The 17,029-nt window shown below is 39.7% G+C and overlaps 1 protein-coding gene across 1 annotated transcript in view; it reads left to right on the top strand.

The window, feature by feature from the left end:
• Positions 1-17,029, top strand: part of TENM1 (teneurin transmembrane protein 1) — a 246,047-nt gene that overhangs the window by 110,333 nt on the left and 118,685 nt on the right. The window contains exons 5-10 of the mRNA XM_009889346.1: positions 1,024-1,176; positions 6,235-6,434; positions 6,979-7,189; positions 10,632-10,733; positions 11,806-12,000; positions 15,376-15,576. Coding sequence (XP_009887648.1) covers positions 1,024-1,176; positions 6,235-6,434; positions 6,979-7,189; positions 10,632-10,733; positions 11,806-12,000; positions 15,376-15,576 — 1,062 coding nt within the window. The remainder of the gene's footprint in view (positions 1-1,023; positions 1,177-6,234; positions 6,435-6,978; positions 7,190-10,631; positions 10,734-11,805; positions 12,001-15,375; positions 15,577-17,029) is intronic.

Genomic DNA, 17,029 nt, shown 5'->3' with positions numbered 1-17,029 from the left:
TCCTACTCAGTGCAAATTGCTGCGTGTGGCTGACGAGCCCGCTACTCCTGATTTGCTCTTTATGTGACAATTTCAGCTCCTCTGTAGGGGGTATCCTCAATCCCTATTTTAGTGGGTCATCAGTCCTCCCTGCAGAGTTACTTCAATGCTAAAGCAACCTCTTCCTTGGAAGAATTTGCCCTCCTCGGTAAGACCTAGGTAATTGCCTAGAATGACTGCAGTACTATCATGTTATGCTTAAAATAAGATCCTCTGTTGCTGTCTTTCTTCTGCCGTCCTTCAATGCCTGAGATCAGAAACAACAGACAGGACAGCAGAAAAAGGGAATGGCTTTGTAGGCGAAGGGGAGTAGGCAGCCCCCATGGATGGTAGAAAGGATAGTTTATAACTTCATAAAAGGATTAAGTTAGTAGATTTCCCAGTGCATACATAAATAACAACTATATTTCTGTTCATGTGTATTGTAGAATAATTGCATATATTTTACATATATAGCCAGTTTTTTATCTGCATTGTAATTCTAGAGTAAATCTATGGAATCAGTATTTTTACTAATGTTTAAGCGAAGTGAAAAGATTTGGGAATGCGGTCGGCACAGTTTCACTTAGAACTGGGTGGGAAAGGTGAGAGGTTTTACTTGGTGTCAGTGCTTTAATCAACAAACTCTGAGCTCTTTGGCAGTTGAAAGCTGAGGGACAACATTGATGTAGTGTTAGAATCTGTCACCAAATATTAAATTCATTCAACTGTTATCCTTTTAAATGCAAGTATTTCCACTAATTGCTGTAGAACTTCATCACCCTGACCTGGCTGAGCTCCAAAAGAAAGTATGGAAACTAATTAAACATTGAGTTTTAAGGTAAAATAGTAAATTGCTCATTAGACCCCTTGAAATTCTGGTTTATTACTAACAGAACAAAGTAATACTTGACTTTGCAGAAACTGGGTCATAGCGTTCTTTCTTAGCCTGACTGAAGATACTGTAGCTTAGACATCAATTAATTGGTCTTCGTTTTTTTGCAGCAGTACACTTGTTCGGTTTAACCTGGCAACTCCAGCCTGTTGAAGGACAGCTCTATGAAAATGGAGTTAGCAAAGGAAATAAAGGAACAGAATCCACGGATACTACTTACTCACCAATCGGAGGCAAAGTTTCTGATAAAACAGAAAAAAAAGGTACGTCGATGAGAGGACAGATTATGAATATTTAAACATTACTACGGTTCAGATTCTCTATTTGCTACAGTTTGACAGTATTTTGAGTTCAGGTTCTGTCTTCTCTAGTACAATTTTAAAACAGATAGAAAAAGCCCATAACCAGATTGCTTGTTTTAGCGGAACTCTCACTGAAGTTAGCAACTCACCCGAGCCATTAGGAAGTTAATGTTCAACAGCAAAATAATAGCCCTTCTTTTGTGAGAGAACAGAGATTAATGCGTTTGGCTTCTGTCTCAAGATAGGGGAGGGGAGACTGTATTCTCCTTGTTTGGTTCGTGCCCACGGTTGGTGCTGTGCCTGTGTTGCAGACCAAAGTCAGTCTTGGGCAAAGTGAAACCCTTTGTACTGACAGGTCAGAATATGCAGAGGGGTAGAAATCTTAATGCTTTTAAAGTCATCCAGTTCTTGAAGGCGTAAGCTAAAATACAGCATCCTGTCACATCCTGCCTTAACCAGTCATAGTGAATCAGCTCGCAGGAATCTACTGAGGTTTCACAAAGCACCTGAGCCAGTCTGGCAGCTCCCTGCTGGCCGGGGGACAGTCCTGCTGCCGGAGGGACAGTGCTGCTCTGCCCCACTCTCTCCCTGTGCGGCTCCTGCGGCCCCGTGCCCGCCGCAGGCATTGTCTCATGCGTGACCAAGACAACGTCTGTTCACTATGGCAGCAGCAAATGACTTCCTTAAAATGTAAATGAATATGTAAAATGCGAATATGAACCGTCTCTTTTGAAGGGGCAGAGAAGTGCCAGAGCTGGCATAGGAAAGGAGAGGACTGTGCAGCCAAGAGTGTGAAACGGAAGAGCAGCACTGTCTCCGAGATGCACAATTCCTTTCTCTCAAGCCCTGTCGTTTGATGTTGTTACATCTCGTACTCCAATATTAGTTACGAGCTCTGGCCCATGCTTCCCATTGACCACCATGGTGATGCTTTCTGACTGTAAGAAGCAGATCGCCCTCCCATTTCTTTTTATGATATTCAGAAAAAGTGGATAAATCAGATTAGATCAGAGAAAAGTGAATGGGAGTAGAATATGAACCTTAGTCGCGCCAGTTATTAGGAGGAAGGTAAAATTGTACTGAGAACTCTGCAATGATAGGAGATTTCCAGAGCTTTCAAATTTCAGAGCAGAGCAGTGATCTGATTTTGTGTATGCCAGGTAATATCTATGACTGTAAATATGAGACAAGGTGGGACACTGTTGTACCAGTCCCTCCAGAAGGAAGATTACATCTCACATCAATAGTCTTACAAATCAATGTGGCACAACGGGAAAGAGATCATATTAGATAAATGAGCAATAGAAATATATGTAAGGAGACGATACATTATTTTGTCCCTTAGAATGGATTGGTAGTAAATTGCAGAAAATGTTTCATACACTTTTGTATTTTTGTCCTGGTGTATCATGGAAAATATCTCAAATAGTTCTTCTCAACTGCATTCAATCATTTTGTCAATATATTACAGATTTAATAGAAGCTCTTCCAAAGCATTTGGCTTCCATAGGAGAATGTGCAGGAAAAACATCAAAAACCTTAAAAATAAGGTGCTTGAAAACAGAGAAAAGAATATGTGAGTCAATACAGACTCAAGGTAGTAGGTAGAAAACCAAACCACCTGCCTTGCCCCAGGAATTCCCAATGTCTTGTGTAGCTACACAATTCCTCCACAACACTAAAGCACGGAGGGCTGCGACAGCAGAACCGCTTCACTGAGGGCTTACCCAGCAGTTTCAGAGGTCAGTCTTGAATGTAGCTAGACTGTTGTCCCAGTTGTCTCCTTTCAGCTTTTGGGAGTAACCTGCAATCCAAAGCGTATGCTAACAAGGAGCATACACTTGGGAAACACAAGAACAATCATGTGGGTTTAGTCCCAGGCACTAGTACATGCATAGTCCAGCTGTAGCTAATTTCTGCCGGTTTTATTTCTTCCCATCACTTTTAATATAGATCAGTCATTTTATTCCCAGTCCTCATACCAAATTCTCCATGTAGATGTGCTGGGAAGGAGGATTTGGAAATAGGCAACTCCTGGTACTACAGCAGAATATTACAGAAAGCTGATACTTTGCCTGTAAACTTGAAGCCTCTGATGTGATTTCACAGGGATAAATAACTACTGTCAGATATTGAGACCTCCCATTTTCCCAACTCAATGCAGCAGCACAGAATGCTTTTCCAGACTTCGAAAGCATATATTTTAACTAATCTCTTAATGAAAATCGAGTTTACAAATGAGCAAGTCAGGTTTCTTTAAGAAGTCATTTTATAACACGCTGACCCATGGCTATGAGTTAACATTTTAATATGTAGTAATGTGATTAAAAACTCAGACATCCTATTGATGCTGGTATTTACCAGGGGAGTACAAGGAGATTGATTGTTTCAGGATCAGTAATAATTAGCATATGGGTACTTTCTTGTGAAGATAATTGGCACCACGCTGTTCAGAGTTTTACTTTCTTGAAGCCAAAAGAAATCTGTGATTAGGAATCTATCTTCTGTTTTAGACTTGCAAGGAAAGTGTGCTTAGAAGGAATAGGGAAGAATTAATACCAGTTGGCAAGATTGGGAGCTGTACAAGGAATTGAATATAGATCATTAAACGATACTTTGTCATAAGAAAAATGTTATGAGAAAGATGTTTTTTAGAACAAGAACAGAACTTGTATTGCAGCACTGTAATTTTAAAAGCTCGTTTCAGACTTTGTCAAGAAAGAGCAAGGAAGTATACAAGGATGGTCTGTGATTAGTGTATCTTCAGATGCCTTTTTTGTACAGCCAAATACCTGCTTAATTCAATTAAGCATAGAAACAGAGCTAAATTCTTTTTCTATCAAGAAGGCACAGTGGCTCAGTGAATGTGAAAACATGCACTGGAGGCATCGCTCTTACAGGGGCCTTTTCACGCTGGGTGGTTGCCTGCAAAAATAGTGTTTGAAAGGTAGAGATGCTGCAACTGCATACTTTCAGTAGGTGGCAGATAATATACAAATTTTCATGTTACCATGTTCAGCAAAATTTGACAACATCAATTAGTGAAAATACTCCCTGACTAAAGACATAATGCTTTTTATTTTCAATGAAGAAAGAGGCCTTCTCATGTCAACAAACTTAAGAAGCAGTTACTGTATTTTAAAGGACCTTGAACACGGAACAATAATGCCATTAACTTCAAAAATGATACTATATCCTTGACTTTTTACTTAGTGCTCTACAGTTTTGTAATTGAATCACATTAATTACTATGTGTCAATATCACGAAAAAAGTTCCTTAGTGTTTTACTTAACCCAGGGTAATTGCTTGCAAAGAATCATTAAGATTTAATATCTCTGGAGTACTGGAAATAGGGGAAAAGGTTTTTAAATTTCCATCAGCCAAGTAGGATCTTGTATGGGTTGTGGGAAAGGATCCATTTTCATTGCCCAACATAGGTTTAATTCTCTTCAAAACTCAACATTCAAGATTTTTTCCATGAAGCATATTGGACAGAAGTAGTATCACCTTGAACATTGTTAAAGCAGCAATTTGGAAATATTTTAACTCATGAACTAAGTAACAGGTGTATTTTTAGACTATTGGATTACAAGTTCTGTGCTCTAAAAATAGATGCTTTTATGTGATAAGGTGTTAAAACTCAGCTCCTAGTCCTTGCTGTAGGCTTGGTGACACAAAGCAGCCGTAAAGCTGGAAGATCCAGTACCCTGAGAATTGCTCCTGCCTTGTAAATTAAATCTCTATTCATTAAGAATGCTAAGTACTTCCTACGCTAGTTAAAGCCTATGTAAGATCCCACTGAGGATCTTTGTTATGAATAGAGTCGGGAAAAAGCTGGCCCTAGCTTTGCTACTGCTGTTTTCATTTCCAATGGCAATTTATAAAATTTCATGTACATTATGTTGCATTACATATTTACATGCATTATTGGAAAAGGTGAGGCCCCGCTCACTTCAGTTGCTCCTCTTTATGCTTCACTGTGATACTGGAATGAAGTGAAACATAAATGGATATGGCTGCTGAATTCAATCTTCTTCATTGGCTCTTCTTCCGATGCAGCGTACTGTCCTGCTTTTTTTTTTTCTAGTTTAGAGAAGGTATGGAAAAGCAAGTTAGAGTTTTGCAAAAGTTGCTGTGGAATTAGCTCAGATGTTAGCAGGATTGGGTCTGCGATTTGCAGCATGTCAGGATGCTGATCGCAGACAGGCATTAAAATACACAAAGATGGTGCTAGAAGCCAGCAAAGCAAGCCAGCTCCAATTTAGTTTGGCAGTGTCTTCTTTATGCATTCCATTTCCCTTTCTATTTCAGCTCTCTCATACCCACGTGTGAAGTTACATACTGTAGATGTCTGCAAATTTATTGTTAGGCATTATGAAATTACGCCAGTTTTCTCTTTAGATTGCCTGTCCCTATCCTCTTGCCCCTGTTACGCTTTCATGCAGAAAGTTCAAGCCAAAACAGATGTCCTTTATTTCTCCAGGACTAGATTATGACTACCATAATAAAATTGTTAAGAATGGTGATTAAGAGAAATCTAGGCTTTGGACATGGGCTCCGACCTACCAGGTTTGATGTATTTTGTGTCCTCGCTGGTGTCCATTTGTGCAGCTTATGCAATGCCCATTGGGCAGTAGTCTGAAATACGTGCCAGAGGAAGCTCTCCTGCTGTCTTCACTCTGTGCGTTCTCAGTTGAATGGGTTTTGTTTGCATAGCTGATAGGTAAAGACCGTGGTTTACGCAGCAGCACTTCTACCTTTTTATATTCAGTAAAGCGTTCCAAGATTTCCAGGGCAAAAATGCGCTGTGTCGCCTGTTGTCGTAAATATTGCATGCAAGTTTATTTATATTTTTCAACTAGAATAAAAAATGCAGTGGTTTCAGTGAAACACACTCAGTTTGGAGGTTGTTTTCAATATATTCCGATATATCTAAGGCATGTTTATACCTCGTGACCTATTATCTTCACCCAGCATGAATATGCAACTGATTGTTTTGTTTGTTTCTGGAAAATTAGTGTTTCAGAAGGGACGGGCCATAGACACAGGAGAAGTTGAGATTGGAGCACAAGTTATGCAGACGATCCCCCCTGGTTTATTCTGGCGCTTTCAAATTACTATACATCACCCCATGTACCTGAAGTTTAACATTTCACTGGCGAAGGATTCTCTGCTGGGGATTTATGGCAGAAGAAACATTCCACCTACTCACACTCAGGTAATTAGAAATAATACTAATTCTATCAAACTCACGTTTTCAAACAGCAGTGGATGCTAGATGTCCTCAATACATCCAGAGGGTGGGGGGGGGGGGGGGGCCAGGACTGGCTGTAACCACAAAAAGCAGTCTGTTTGTCCCTTTCTTTTACTGAGGTCTAGCTGTACCCTCAAACCGTGCTCTCGTGGAGGAAGGGACAGTGTTGCAGCAGAAACGTAGGCACTACAGCTTGGGAATTTTGGAATATTTGCATTAAAGAGATGTAATTTTTGAAGTAAATCTGCTGTATTTAGTGCAGCAAGTCTGAATTTGCCCTGCCATAGCAAGCAGCAAGTTTTGATGCCAGGTTCCTGACCTACCATAATGCTGAAGCTGAAGCTAACTAGACTAGGTTATGCATCTGCTGTCCACATTGGCAAATTTTCAGTCGGTCAGGCAATTGCTCTGAAGATTTCAACTGTTCATTCCTGTTCGAATGGGACATGCAGAGTAGATTCATAAAAATTTGCTGGGCGGTGTTAATTTTTGCTCATTACTATTTCAGTTTGATTTTGTAAAACTGATGGATGGAAAACAGCTAATTAAACAGGAACCAAAAAACTCAGAGGAGCCTCAGCAAGCTCCCAGGAATCTGATCTTAACTTCACTGCAAGAGACAGGTTTCATTGAGTATATGGATCAAGGAGCTTGGCATATGGCATTCTACAACGATGGAAAGAAAGTAGAGCAAGTGTTTGTACTAACTACAGCGATTGGTAAGAATAATTACAATAAAATTGTTATTAATACATTGGAAAGATGTATTTGAAAGGACATTATTGACCTTGATTCCAGCTTCTCTTAAGTATTCTCTTAAATGTTTTATTTCAGCTTAGTTTAATTAACCTTAGTGGAACAACTTCATGTTTATGCCAATATTAGACAAATAGCGACATTTGTGTATTAAAGGTGGATGTTATAAATTAAGTAAGTGTGAAATTTTCATGTGTGTTAAGATTTTAATACGATAGCTTAAATGCTTGAGTAATTTCTGGTGTTATCTTGCACAAAGTAAAAGAGATTATGTCTGTGCTCTCTATTTACGTGGGAACCATAAATCCAACAAAAATTACCCAAGCTTTAAGTTCTTATTTCCAGTATTTTAGTCATCTAGAAAATCTAAAAGGCAGCTTTTGTGGATTTGGTTGTGATTGTTGTTTGATGGATGGGCGCTGTTGTTTTATACAGTTATTCAAATGCACCGTTTTGTTTGGAACACAGAAGGTAAATGTAGGAGACAACATCCTCATGGCATATCAGATCCCTACTGCTTTTTTAATACATACAGGTGGAGAAACGTTTGCAACTCTAGGTATTGTTAGTGAGCAGTGCTCACGAATAGGGGTTCTTTGGAATTTAAATTTAGGTAAAGTATTGTATTTATGACAGTCTCGGTTTGCTGCAAGACTTTAACCACTATGCCCTTTAGTTAACCTGTTCTACCATATGTTTAGCAAGATGTCTTTACTAGTAATGGACATGCCATCTGCTCTTTAGAACAATTGGATGCTATTTTTACTTGATGGTAAACACCTTGCAGAGCAGGACAGTATGATTCAAATACCAAGATTTTGAAGGACTTGCAGGAAAATAATTTAGAAATTGGGATTGAATTGTAGTGACTGTTTTTTTGTTTAAAAGTTCATATTTACTCTGTTCGGAAAAGTGAATCTTTTACAAGCAAGAAAAAATGCCATCATACAATGCCATATGAGAAAATATATTCAAGCAATTTATGAAGCGTCTTCACAGATGCTCTAGGAAGAGCATAAAACCTGGCCAAACTCCAGTCCAGATCAGAATCCAAATACCTGCCCCCTTGTTTACTTCTACTGTAAGACAGCAGTGTTTATACAGGAGGGTTTAACCAATATTTCATCATTAAGTAACTTACCTTCTCCAGAATAAAAAAATAAATTTAAAAAAAAAGATTAAATTGAATGCTATGGTTTGCTTCTTGTTACATTTCATGAAAAATAAGTTGTCCATCCCTTCTCTGGCCAATAAGCAGAACAGACTGGGTCTTACAGGGGGAAACAGTGAGAGCCACAGTGCAGACAGGAATCCACATGTTTAATCTCAGAAATGGCTGCAAGAAGACGTTTTGGGGAACAAGAGGGTTCATGCTGCAAGAATCTGCTGCTGATGCGTTTGAAAATAGTGCTAGCTATTGTGTTTTTATAACCTGTGTATCTTCTTCTCCTACTTTTCTTTGCATAATGGTTCTTGGTTGTTTCTTTGTGAGTTTCCACAAAAAAAGTATAATCCTTGAGCCACACTCCTTACCCTAGACTGGGCTGGAGTCGTATTTGACATCTCTGTCGACAAAGGAATCAACCAGGACCAGAGGTTTGAACACTCAGAATAGAGCAAAGAGCTTGGATGCGTCTCTGCTGCATGCGAGTTGGCTGTGTGAAGCAGTCATGCCCTCCTCACGAGCATCTGTTAGGTGGTATTTCAAGTTGCTCAATGTTAGTTATGTACAAAATTGGTTTTGCTGACTCTTTAGCTAAAGCTCTGATCAGGCTTTTCCTTGAGGGGGGTAATTTGCAGGGAAAGTCTGGCATTCCTCAAGTGCTTTCACAGACTGAATAAAGGCCAGCCCAAACTGGCCATTGCATCGAGGGGAAGTAACTTTTCAAACCATTAATTCTTCATTTCAGATCAATGTAGGGATCGTTCTTGAAAACTGAGAAGACAGGCAAGTGTACACATAGGGCAAGAGAAGAGTTGATAATGAACAGTAATATGTAAAAAATAATAAGCAGCAGTATATCTGTGAAAGAACTTACTTCTGAAAACGAGCTAGTTTTTTTACTTTGAAACAGACATCCGTGTACAGGTTGTGGATTTCTGATGAACAGATGCGTATCAAATGCCTGTTCTTTGGTATACACTGATAGCCTGAAAGGAAGGTTTTAAAACAACAGTAGAATTTTTCAAGAGGAACCAATCCTTATCTGTCCAAGGGCCCATAATATGATCAAAATAAACTTATTTCAGTTATTCATATTAGTTGTAATATGTTCTTATAATCCATCTGTTGACAAGTTAAGTCTGAGTTTAAAAGTAGATCAGATTTTATTAGATTAAATATTCCAATGGTATGCCCTTTCTTGAGAAAAGTTTTTCCTCCCAAATCACTTGCCAGGGACAGATACTTTTCAAAAGGATCCGGGTTTTCTTCTTTTTTCCCAACAGTTATTATTTTGTGGGAAAGGACTCTTTATTTCCCATCTTCTATAGCCAGAGGTACTTCCCCCCGTCTATTGGCGCGTGTGCCCATAACACAGTCTCAGTTCCCACTGTTGTGTACCCCCTCTCCTGTCCTGCCCGGTACCTGCGTGGGCTGCAGAGACCTCAGTCCTACTGCTGGCCTGACAGTCACCTACTCCACGCGGGCGCATCTTAGCCTTGGGTAGGCTTCATATGCTTTACATAAACCCCATAGAAATCAGTGAAGCCACTGAATTCCTGTAGGAGATACACATGCAAACTAAAAACAGCTAATCCATGTACAGATATGAGCCTGTCCTGTGATGTGTGAGGTTAAGTGGTTTACTATCCAAAGCTGCGTGATGAAACATGGGCAAGTTTAGGATCAGAATTGAAGGCCGGGGGGGATTGAGGGGGGTGTCTTCAAATCTACTGCGTAGTCCTTTATTGCATCGAGTTTCATCACTATTTTTTCTTCATCTGATTGTACAGAAGTGGAAATCCTACCCTCCTCCAAGGAATTCAATTCACATGGTTCAAATGAACACCATAGAAGGCAATTTACCCTATAAACAGGTTTCAAACAAATTACTTCAGCAATAAAAGAAAGTGTTTAAGGTGGACATTTTTCAGCAAATACTCTGGTTCTTGCAGTGCTTTTAATGGTGGTAAATTTTACATGAACACTTACTTTAAAAGCTTTTTGGTGTAATATAAATGATGCACTTGTTATCTCGAAGCTGTCTCGACAAAATCTAATATTTGTAAGCTGCTTGAACAGGAATTTTGTTTTATGCTCCCTGTGAATGAAAATTGGGCTTTTACTGCTTCTGCACCTATTTCTATGTTGAGATGTGTCCTGCAGCGTGAGGTGAAGATGCCATTCATTTCAAATTCAAGCAATTTGTATTTTTCTTTGTGCACAACTCTCTGAACAAACAGAAATCCTGGATGACTGCTCTACTAATTGCAATGGGAATGGAGAATGTATCTCGGGGCACTGCCACTGTTTCCCAGGATTCCTTGGTCCTGATTGTGCGAAAGGTAATCTCATATTAACCGACCCTCAGTGCATGACAGGGCTCATGATTATGGTGTGTGACTGCTGGGCTTGCAAAGATTCGAAGTGATTAAAGGAGATTAAATTCCTTTTTCCAGCCAAATGGCAGGTACAGTACAAGCACACACATGGAAAGTTTCTTTATGCTGTACTCGAGCTAAGATGCATCAACCACTTCTCTCTCCCTGACTTTCAGAGTTAAGAGATTCCTCCATCCCTCTTTGCATCCGCTGTGTGATTACAAAATACATTTTTTTAATAAGCCTGTTAGCTTAGCATAATGTTTTCTGGTATTTAAAAGTGACAAACAGTTTCACTTCAGAGAAAATTGCATGAGTCAGTCCAATGCTTCTGTGGTCTTAACTTGAATAGGGTGTAGAAAAGAAACCTAAAGCAGCTTAGAGACCATCTTCCAGTATTTGGGGCAAAAAACATGCTAAAAAGATTGTAAGTGAGCTTATTTCTGTTTCAGATAATTCTGTTGGTATTATCCATCATCTACTATATATGATGTCTGGAAGTTCTCATGTTTTTCCAATGTTTCCTCAAATTTAGGATTGACTATTTTTTAAGAGCTTGATTGGCTCAGCAATGGGTACTGCTCTGTAAAAGTAAGCTTTTGCGTGGCCGGTTTACGTGCAGATCAGTAATGGCCAAAACTTCAGTAGTGTTAAGTCTGTTTAGAAGAACGAAGAAAAGGGCAGTATCTTGCTTCAGTTCACAGGGAAGAAATACGAATCTTACTGAAAATCACAAGCAGGCATCACCGCAAATTTTCTGCAGGGGCCAAGCAAGCGGAGGGAATTGTTTTTATCTTCTAAGATATCCAATTTCCGGTCAAAATTAAGATACTTTAGTGAAGCAGACTGAGGAGAGGAGGACGTTGTATTACTGCTGCACTACCTAGTTTGAAGATTTTTGTCTGTCACAACCCTCGAATCAAACGGAGGATCAGGGGGCTGGAGTGGAAAAGGAATTTTACAGAACAATAAATGCAATAAATGTTAATCTATGTAAGTATGTAAATACCTTAAAAGGTCAACTTGTCTTCTTCAGATTCCTGTCCAGTGCTGTGCAGTGGAAACGGAGAATATGAGAAAGGTCACTGTGTGTGTCGGAATGGGTGGAAGGGACCAGAGTGTGACGTTCCAGAAGAACAGTGTATTGATCCCACCTGCTTTGGTCATGGCACGTGTATCATGGGCGTCTGCATCTGCGTCCCTGGATACAAAGGAGAGATTTGTGAGGAAGGTTTGTGAAGTTTCCTTCTTTATAGCTAGGGGGTTTGATTTTTGTCTTTCATCTCCTAAACTGTTCTAAGGAAGTTAAGAACTCATGTAGATGTGAGAAGTTTACTGTGAAGCAGTACTGTTTTGCTCAAAAGTACTTTTACTGTCTCACAGAAAGTAATGTTAACATAGAAAATTATCAAAGGGATTCAGGTGTCAGTGACAGTCAGTAGAAGCTGATCACATAATTTCCAAGATTCACATTTTTGTTCTAAAAGATCAAAATTATTTAACATTGTCTAATAAGGCTATCTAATAATTGTGGCATGGGCAGTCCTCTCAAATACTCAGTTTCTTTTTCGGTCCAGGAGTCGTCCAGTTCTTGGATGATTTTAGTTCCCTCCGTCCACTGTATCTCAGTAGCAAGAACAGAACTGGGCAGAATTTTTGCCTTTCAGCAAGCAGCCTATTCTCAATCCTCCAAAAGTTTCCTGGAAAACATCCCAGCAAGCAAGGATTCCTTTTTTTTTTTGTGAAAGTTGGGAGACCATCTTGATTTGTTTGCCTCCACTTTTCTGCTCTCAGGCTCCAAATACTCTTTTCAGGAAGGGTGGCCAGCATCCCCAGTCCTGCGTTTGCTGCCAGCACCCTCAGTCCCTTAGCACACGCTGCCGGAGAGCATCTGCAGACTTTTTTACTTGGCCAAAAGCTAAGGGCAAGGCAGTCAGAAGATCATTTAAACAAAATATGATGTGGTAGTTCTCCAAAGTAATCAGAAGATCGTAATCGGCTTTTCCCCTTCTTCATTCTGTTACATCTTAGATTTTTCTGCAAAGAACGTACTTCCAATATAAAGCAAAAAGAGCAGCAAACGGTTTCAGCTTACCAGAGCATATTGTGTAATTCTGTTATCATATGTCATTTTTACTGTGAGCCTGTGTTCAGGGTACTAAACTGGCATCCTTGAAGGCTTGGCTAATAAAAAGTGGAAATTCTGAGAACAAGTAATTGTACTTTTGCTGGTTTTAGTACCAATGTGTCTGTGCCCTCATCTATAGAAAGAAGTTGTCGTTTGCCTGTTGGCGTTTCTGAGATAGCTCGTCAGCTTTGACTCTCTTCCCCATGCATGGCCTCGGAAAGCAGAACGCTTCTCCGTGCTTGCCCTGATTTGATGATTTTTCACTAGTCCCCTTACCTCGAAGCTAGTGGCAGCATACTTTGTGCTTCCTGCTATATATATTTTAGGTAATTCTTTTGAGTAGCACACAGAGGAGGCTCTTTATGTGGCTTGAATTCTCTAGTCAGGAAAATGTCCAGGATGGATGGGGTGGATTTGACATACCTGGTACGGTTTTTAAAGGGAGGATCAAGAGAACACTTCTGACACACTCAGTGTCGGCAGTTTCAGAAATGGACAAAAGCAAGAAAACCAAACAGGAAAAAGCGAATAATACACAGATTTACTCACTGAGGCCATGACACCGAACAAGGGTGCAGCTGGTGAGAGGCTGACTGCTCGTTTCAGCTGCTTTGTTTCTTGCCATAATGCGATCCTGCAAAATGGTTGAAAGAAGTAATTAAGATAAATGTACTCAGACAGCTATTGAAGCTGAAAGTGTGAAAACATTTGATTTTTAATGTAAGAGACGTATTTAAATTTTTTTAAGAAGGTAGAATTCTGTAGAAATAGGGTGGATGATACAAACCTGTGCAACCAAGTACAGTGGGGTTTATTGTAACAGTGTGTGCATGACAGGACTGTTCAGTTTACTGCATTGTACAACATAACTTGTGCAGTAGTGGAAGTAATCCTGTCAGGAATTCAGATTACATTATTGTATGTAAATATGAGCTTAGTATTATAGCAGTGTTGTAACTGTAGCAGACGTAGTAACAGATGTACGATTATCCAGCGAACACCGGTAGCTACACGCATTCATTGCTGTGGGAGTCCTTTGAATTTATCCTGTCAGATTATCATTACTGAAGTGAGTGATACTTTTTAAACTGTTTATGGGGTCACTCAGTTAATTTTAAAAGATCAGCAAAATCAAGAGCTGTCTCAGGATGAGAGAAAATTGCCAAGCGTTTTTGTCCTATGCTTAGCAAGATACGCGTTGTCCAGAAACACTGATTCCCCTCTTCCGAATTACATTGTGCTGTGCACAAGCCTAGAAGGCTGAAAAAAATACAACATAAATCTTGAAATGAGATCTTGAATTGGTGTTGTAGCAGCTCAGAAGATAAAGCATCACTTCTTTATTCTTAAGTCAAAAGGTCCGATAAACTGGAGGCAGTTAATCTCGACGTCTGAAGTATTTAGTCTTCCCTTACCGAAGCGGAGGGCATCTCTTCCTTTGTGCAGCGCAGAACACTGTTTGTTAAGTTTACAGTTTAATTATTAAAACAATACTTGTGTTGATACTTGAAAAATACATACAAGAACTTTCAAAGTGCCTCTTTAACATTACTCTGAAGCGTGATCTAACGTGAATAGGCTTTTGGCTAATTGTTTCCCATGCTGGGGCCCCACAAATCCTCTTCAGCTCTGCGCTCTTCCTGCAGCCTCCAGAGAAGGCAGGCTGTGTTCTGCTTAAAATCCGTCTCGTTAAAGAAATGCTGGGGCTTTCTGAGAGAGTATGCTGATTATACAGGACTAACCAGCTGATTTAAATTCTTCTACAGAGCTCCTGAATTTTTCACTAGGAATAGTTTTATCCAAATTGAGAACAAATTTAGCTCTTTGTGTGTTTGCAAATTGTTCATCAGTATGTTATGACTTTTATGAATCTGTTCATTATCTGCAATTGCCCGGCACGTACTTTTTATGATTGTATGAGATTTTTTTACAGCAAGCATTCAGTCAGAGATTCACTACTCAGGGTTAGTGGGTGGCCATATTTTTTTGTATCAAATTTTCAGCTGTAGAGATAACTTTCCACAGGAAGACAAAAGAATAAATCTTTTTTTTTCCCCAGATGTAAATAAAGCACGGAGTGCAAGTACCCAAATGGAAACACAATGCACAATTGCAGAAGTCATTATTAATTGCTCCAGTTCATTCCCAGCCCTGCTACCAAAGCGCAAACCTGCAGGCACTCACAGCAATAGATCCTCTTGGAATCTGCATTTTAAAAATTAGACAATACCCCTACCAAGCAGAATCATGTGATCTCTAACAGTCTACGTGCTTGCTTTTTTTCTTGTTTTTGACTTATACTTTTGCACACATGTTAGCGTACTCTGGTTTTGCCTTGTGTTTGTTAACATCGTTTCAGTTTGGGTATTTGCACAAAAATCACCAAGTTAAGCTGAATCCCTGATGTTGTATTTCACTAGGAAACCACTGTAAAGGTGCAAGTTTTATGCTCTAAGTTGTATATTCCCTGCTTTCCAGAGGACTGCTTGGATCCGATGTGCTCTGGCCATGGTGTGTGCGTTCAAGGGGAGTGTCACTGCTCCACGGGCTGGGGCGGTGTGAACTGTGAGACGTCGCTTCCCGTGTGCCAGGAGCAGTGCTCAGGCCACGGGACTTTCCTGATGGACACAGGACTCTGCAGCTGCGAACCGCAGTGGACGGGTTCAGATTGTTCAACAGGTATGCTGGAGATTTTATTTTTTTCAGTAATGCCTGTGCCTTCTGTTTGTGTCGTGAAAGGAAGTAGTTACTATTACTGTGCTAGTGTGAATTTAAAAAACAAGATAGGGATGAAGCAGGGGTGCTGTGGCATGGTACTTAATGGGCTTTGCAGCAGCTGGCTTTCTGTTGACAAGGATGTAGAGACCTTTTCTCTGTGACGAGAATGTTGACTGCCTGGTGGCGTGCCAGCAAGAACAGTACTTTCTGCAAGAGTGCAAGTGCCTCCTGGCATGGATTGGAGTTAAGCATGACTCTCGCATGAGATGTTGAGCACTTATCAGACTCATGCAATGAGGGAGTCCACAACTCTGAGAGAGGCTGGGAGGATATAGAAAAAATAATGGTCTAAATGCAGTGACTGGTGAGGAGAAGGCTCTGCCAAAAAATCTTTAAACAAAAATGACTATCCATTCTCTCATGCTGGGATAAAAACTCTTTTCTTTCTTAGAGGACCATCAAGGTTTGATCCCACTGCATTTGATTAAGAGTTGAAATGGATTTCCTATGTGCTTTGTACATTTACGTTTCGTTTTCTTGAAATGAATGCACTCTGGACATTTTACTCTGTAATGGAGCATGTCATTACCAATGTACGTGCCACTATTTTTTCCCCCCTGTAAAGCTCACAAAACCAGAATCTCAGATTATAAGTAGCACATCCCAGTACAGAATAGATCCAGGTGACAGATCTGCTGAATACTGTGGAATACAACCAGTCGTCCAAGTCACCAATTTTTCTTAGAAATCATCATTCAGAAGAACACTTGGAACAGTATAAATTTCCATTCAGACCTTTTAAAGTGCATGGTTATGATCTTTAAGTTGGGACTTATGAGAAGTCCCACTCCATGATAACTTTTTAAGCAACAAAATATTGACCTACTAATAATTTTGAGTGTTTGTTACAAAGACCCTGCATTCATTTTACACTCCAAAATTAATGCATGTAATTTCAGTCTGCCACTGTCGGATATGGTACCTGCTTTGATAAGAATTGATGTTTTATTGGCTTTCAGCAAAAGCCTGTTGCTTGCATTTTTATCATGTGTTTTATTATGTGCTAAAAATATTTCCTGAAGGTTAGTACTATTGTAGTACTTCCATTAATGAAGCAAATAATTAGGAAAGGTGCTAGCTATGTACTAATTTTTTACTCACAAAATATGTAAACTAATTCTGTTCTAATACAACGTTATTGTAGCTCAAAAAGAGATGTTAATCTCCAGTAGGTCTGTTGTGCCAGCTGCATGGGGCAATCAGATACTAAGTAAATGAACAAAGAGCTAATAAATAACTACAGTGAGGAGGCTTTTATCTTGTGTGCTAGGATCATAGCTTTCATGTTTGTCTCACCTCCACACTGCTTTGATTAATTTTTAGAAGAAAGGTAACTTCTTTCGTTACCTCCATC

The sequence above is a fragment of the Charadrius vociferus genome, unplaced genomic scaffold (assembly GCF_000708025.1).
Source record: "Charadrius vociferus isolate BGI_N301 unplaced genomic scaffold, ASM70802v2 scaffold7, whole genome shotgun sequence".
Classification (NCBI taxonomy): domain Eukaryota; kingdom Metazoa; phylum Chordata; class Aves; order Charadriiformes; family Charadriidae; genus Charadrius; species Charadrius vociferus.
This window is presented reverse-complemented; position numbering and strand designations above follow the sequence as displayed.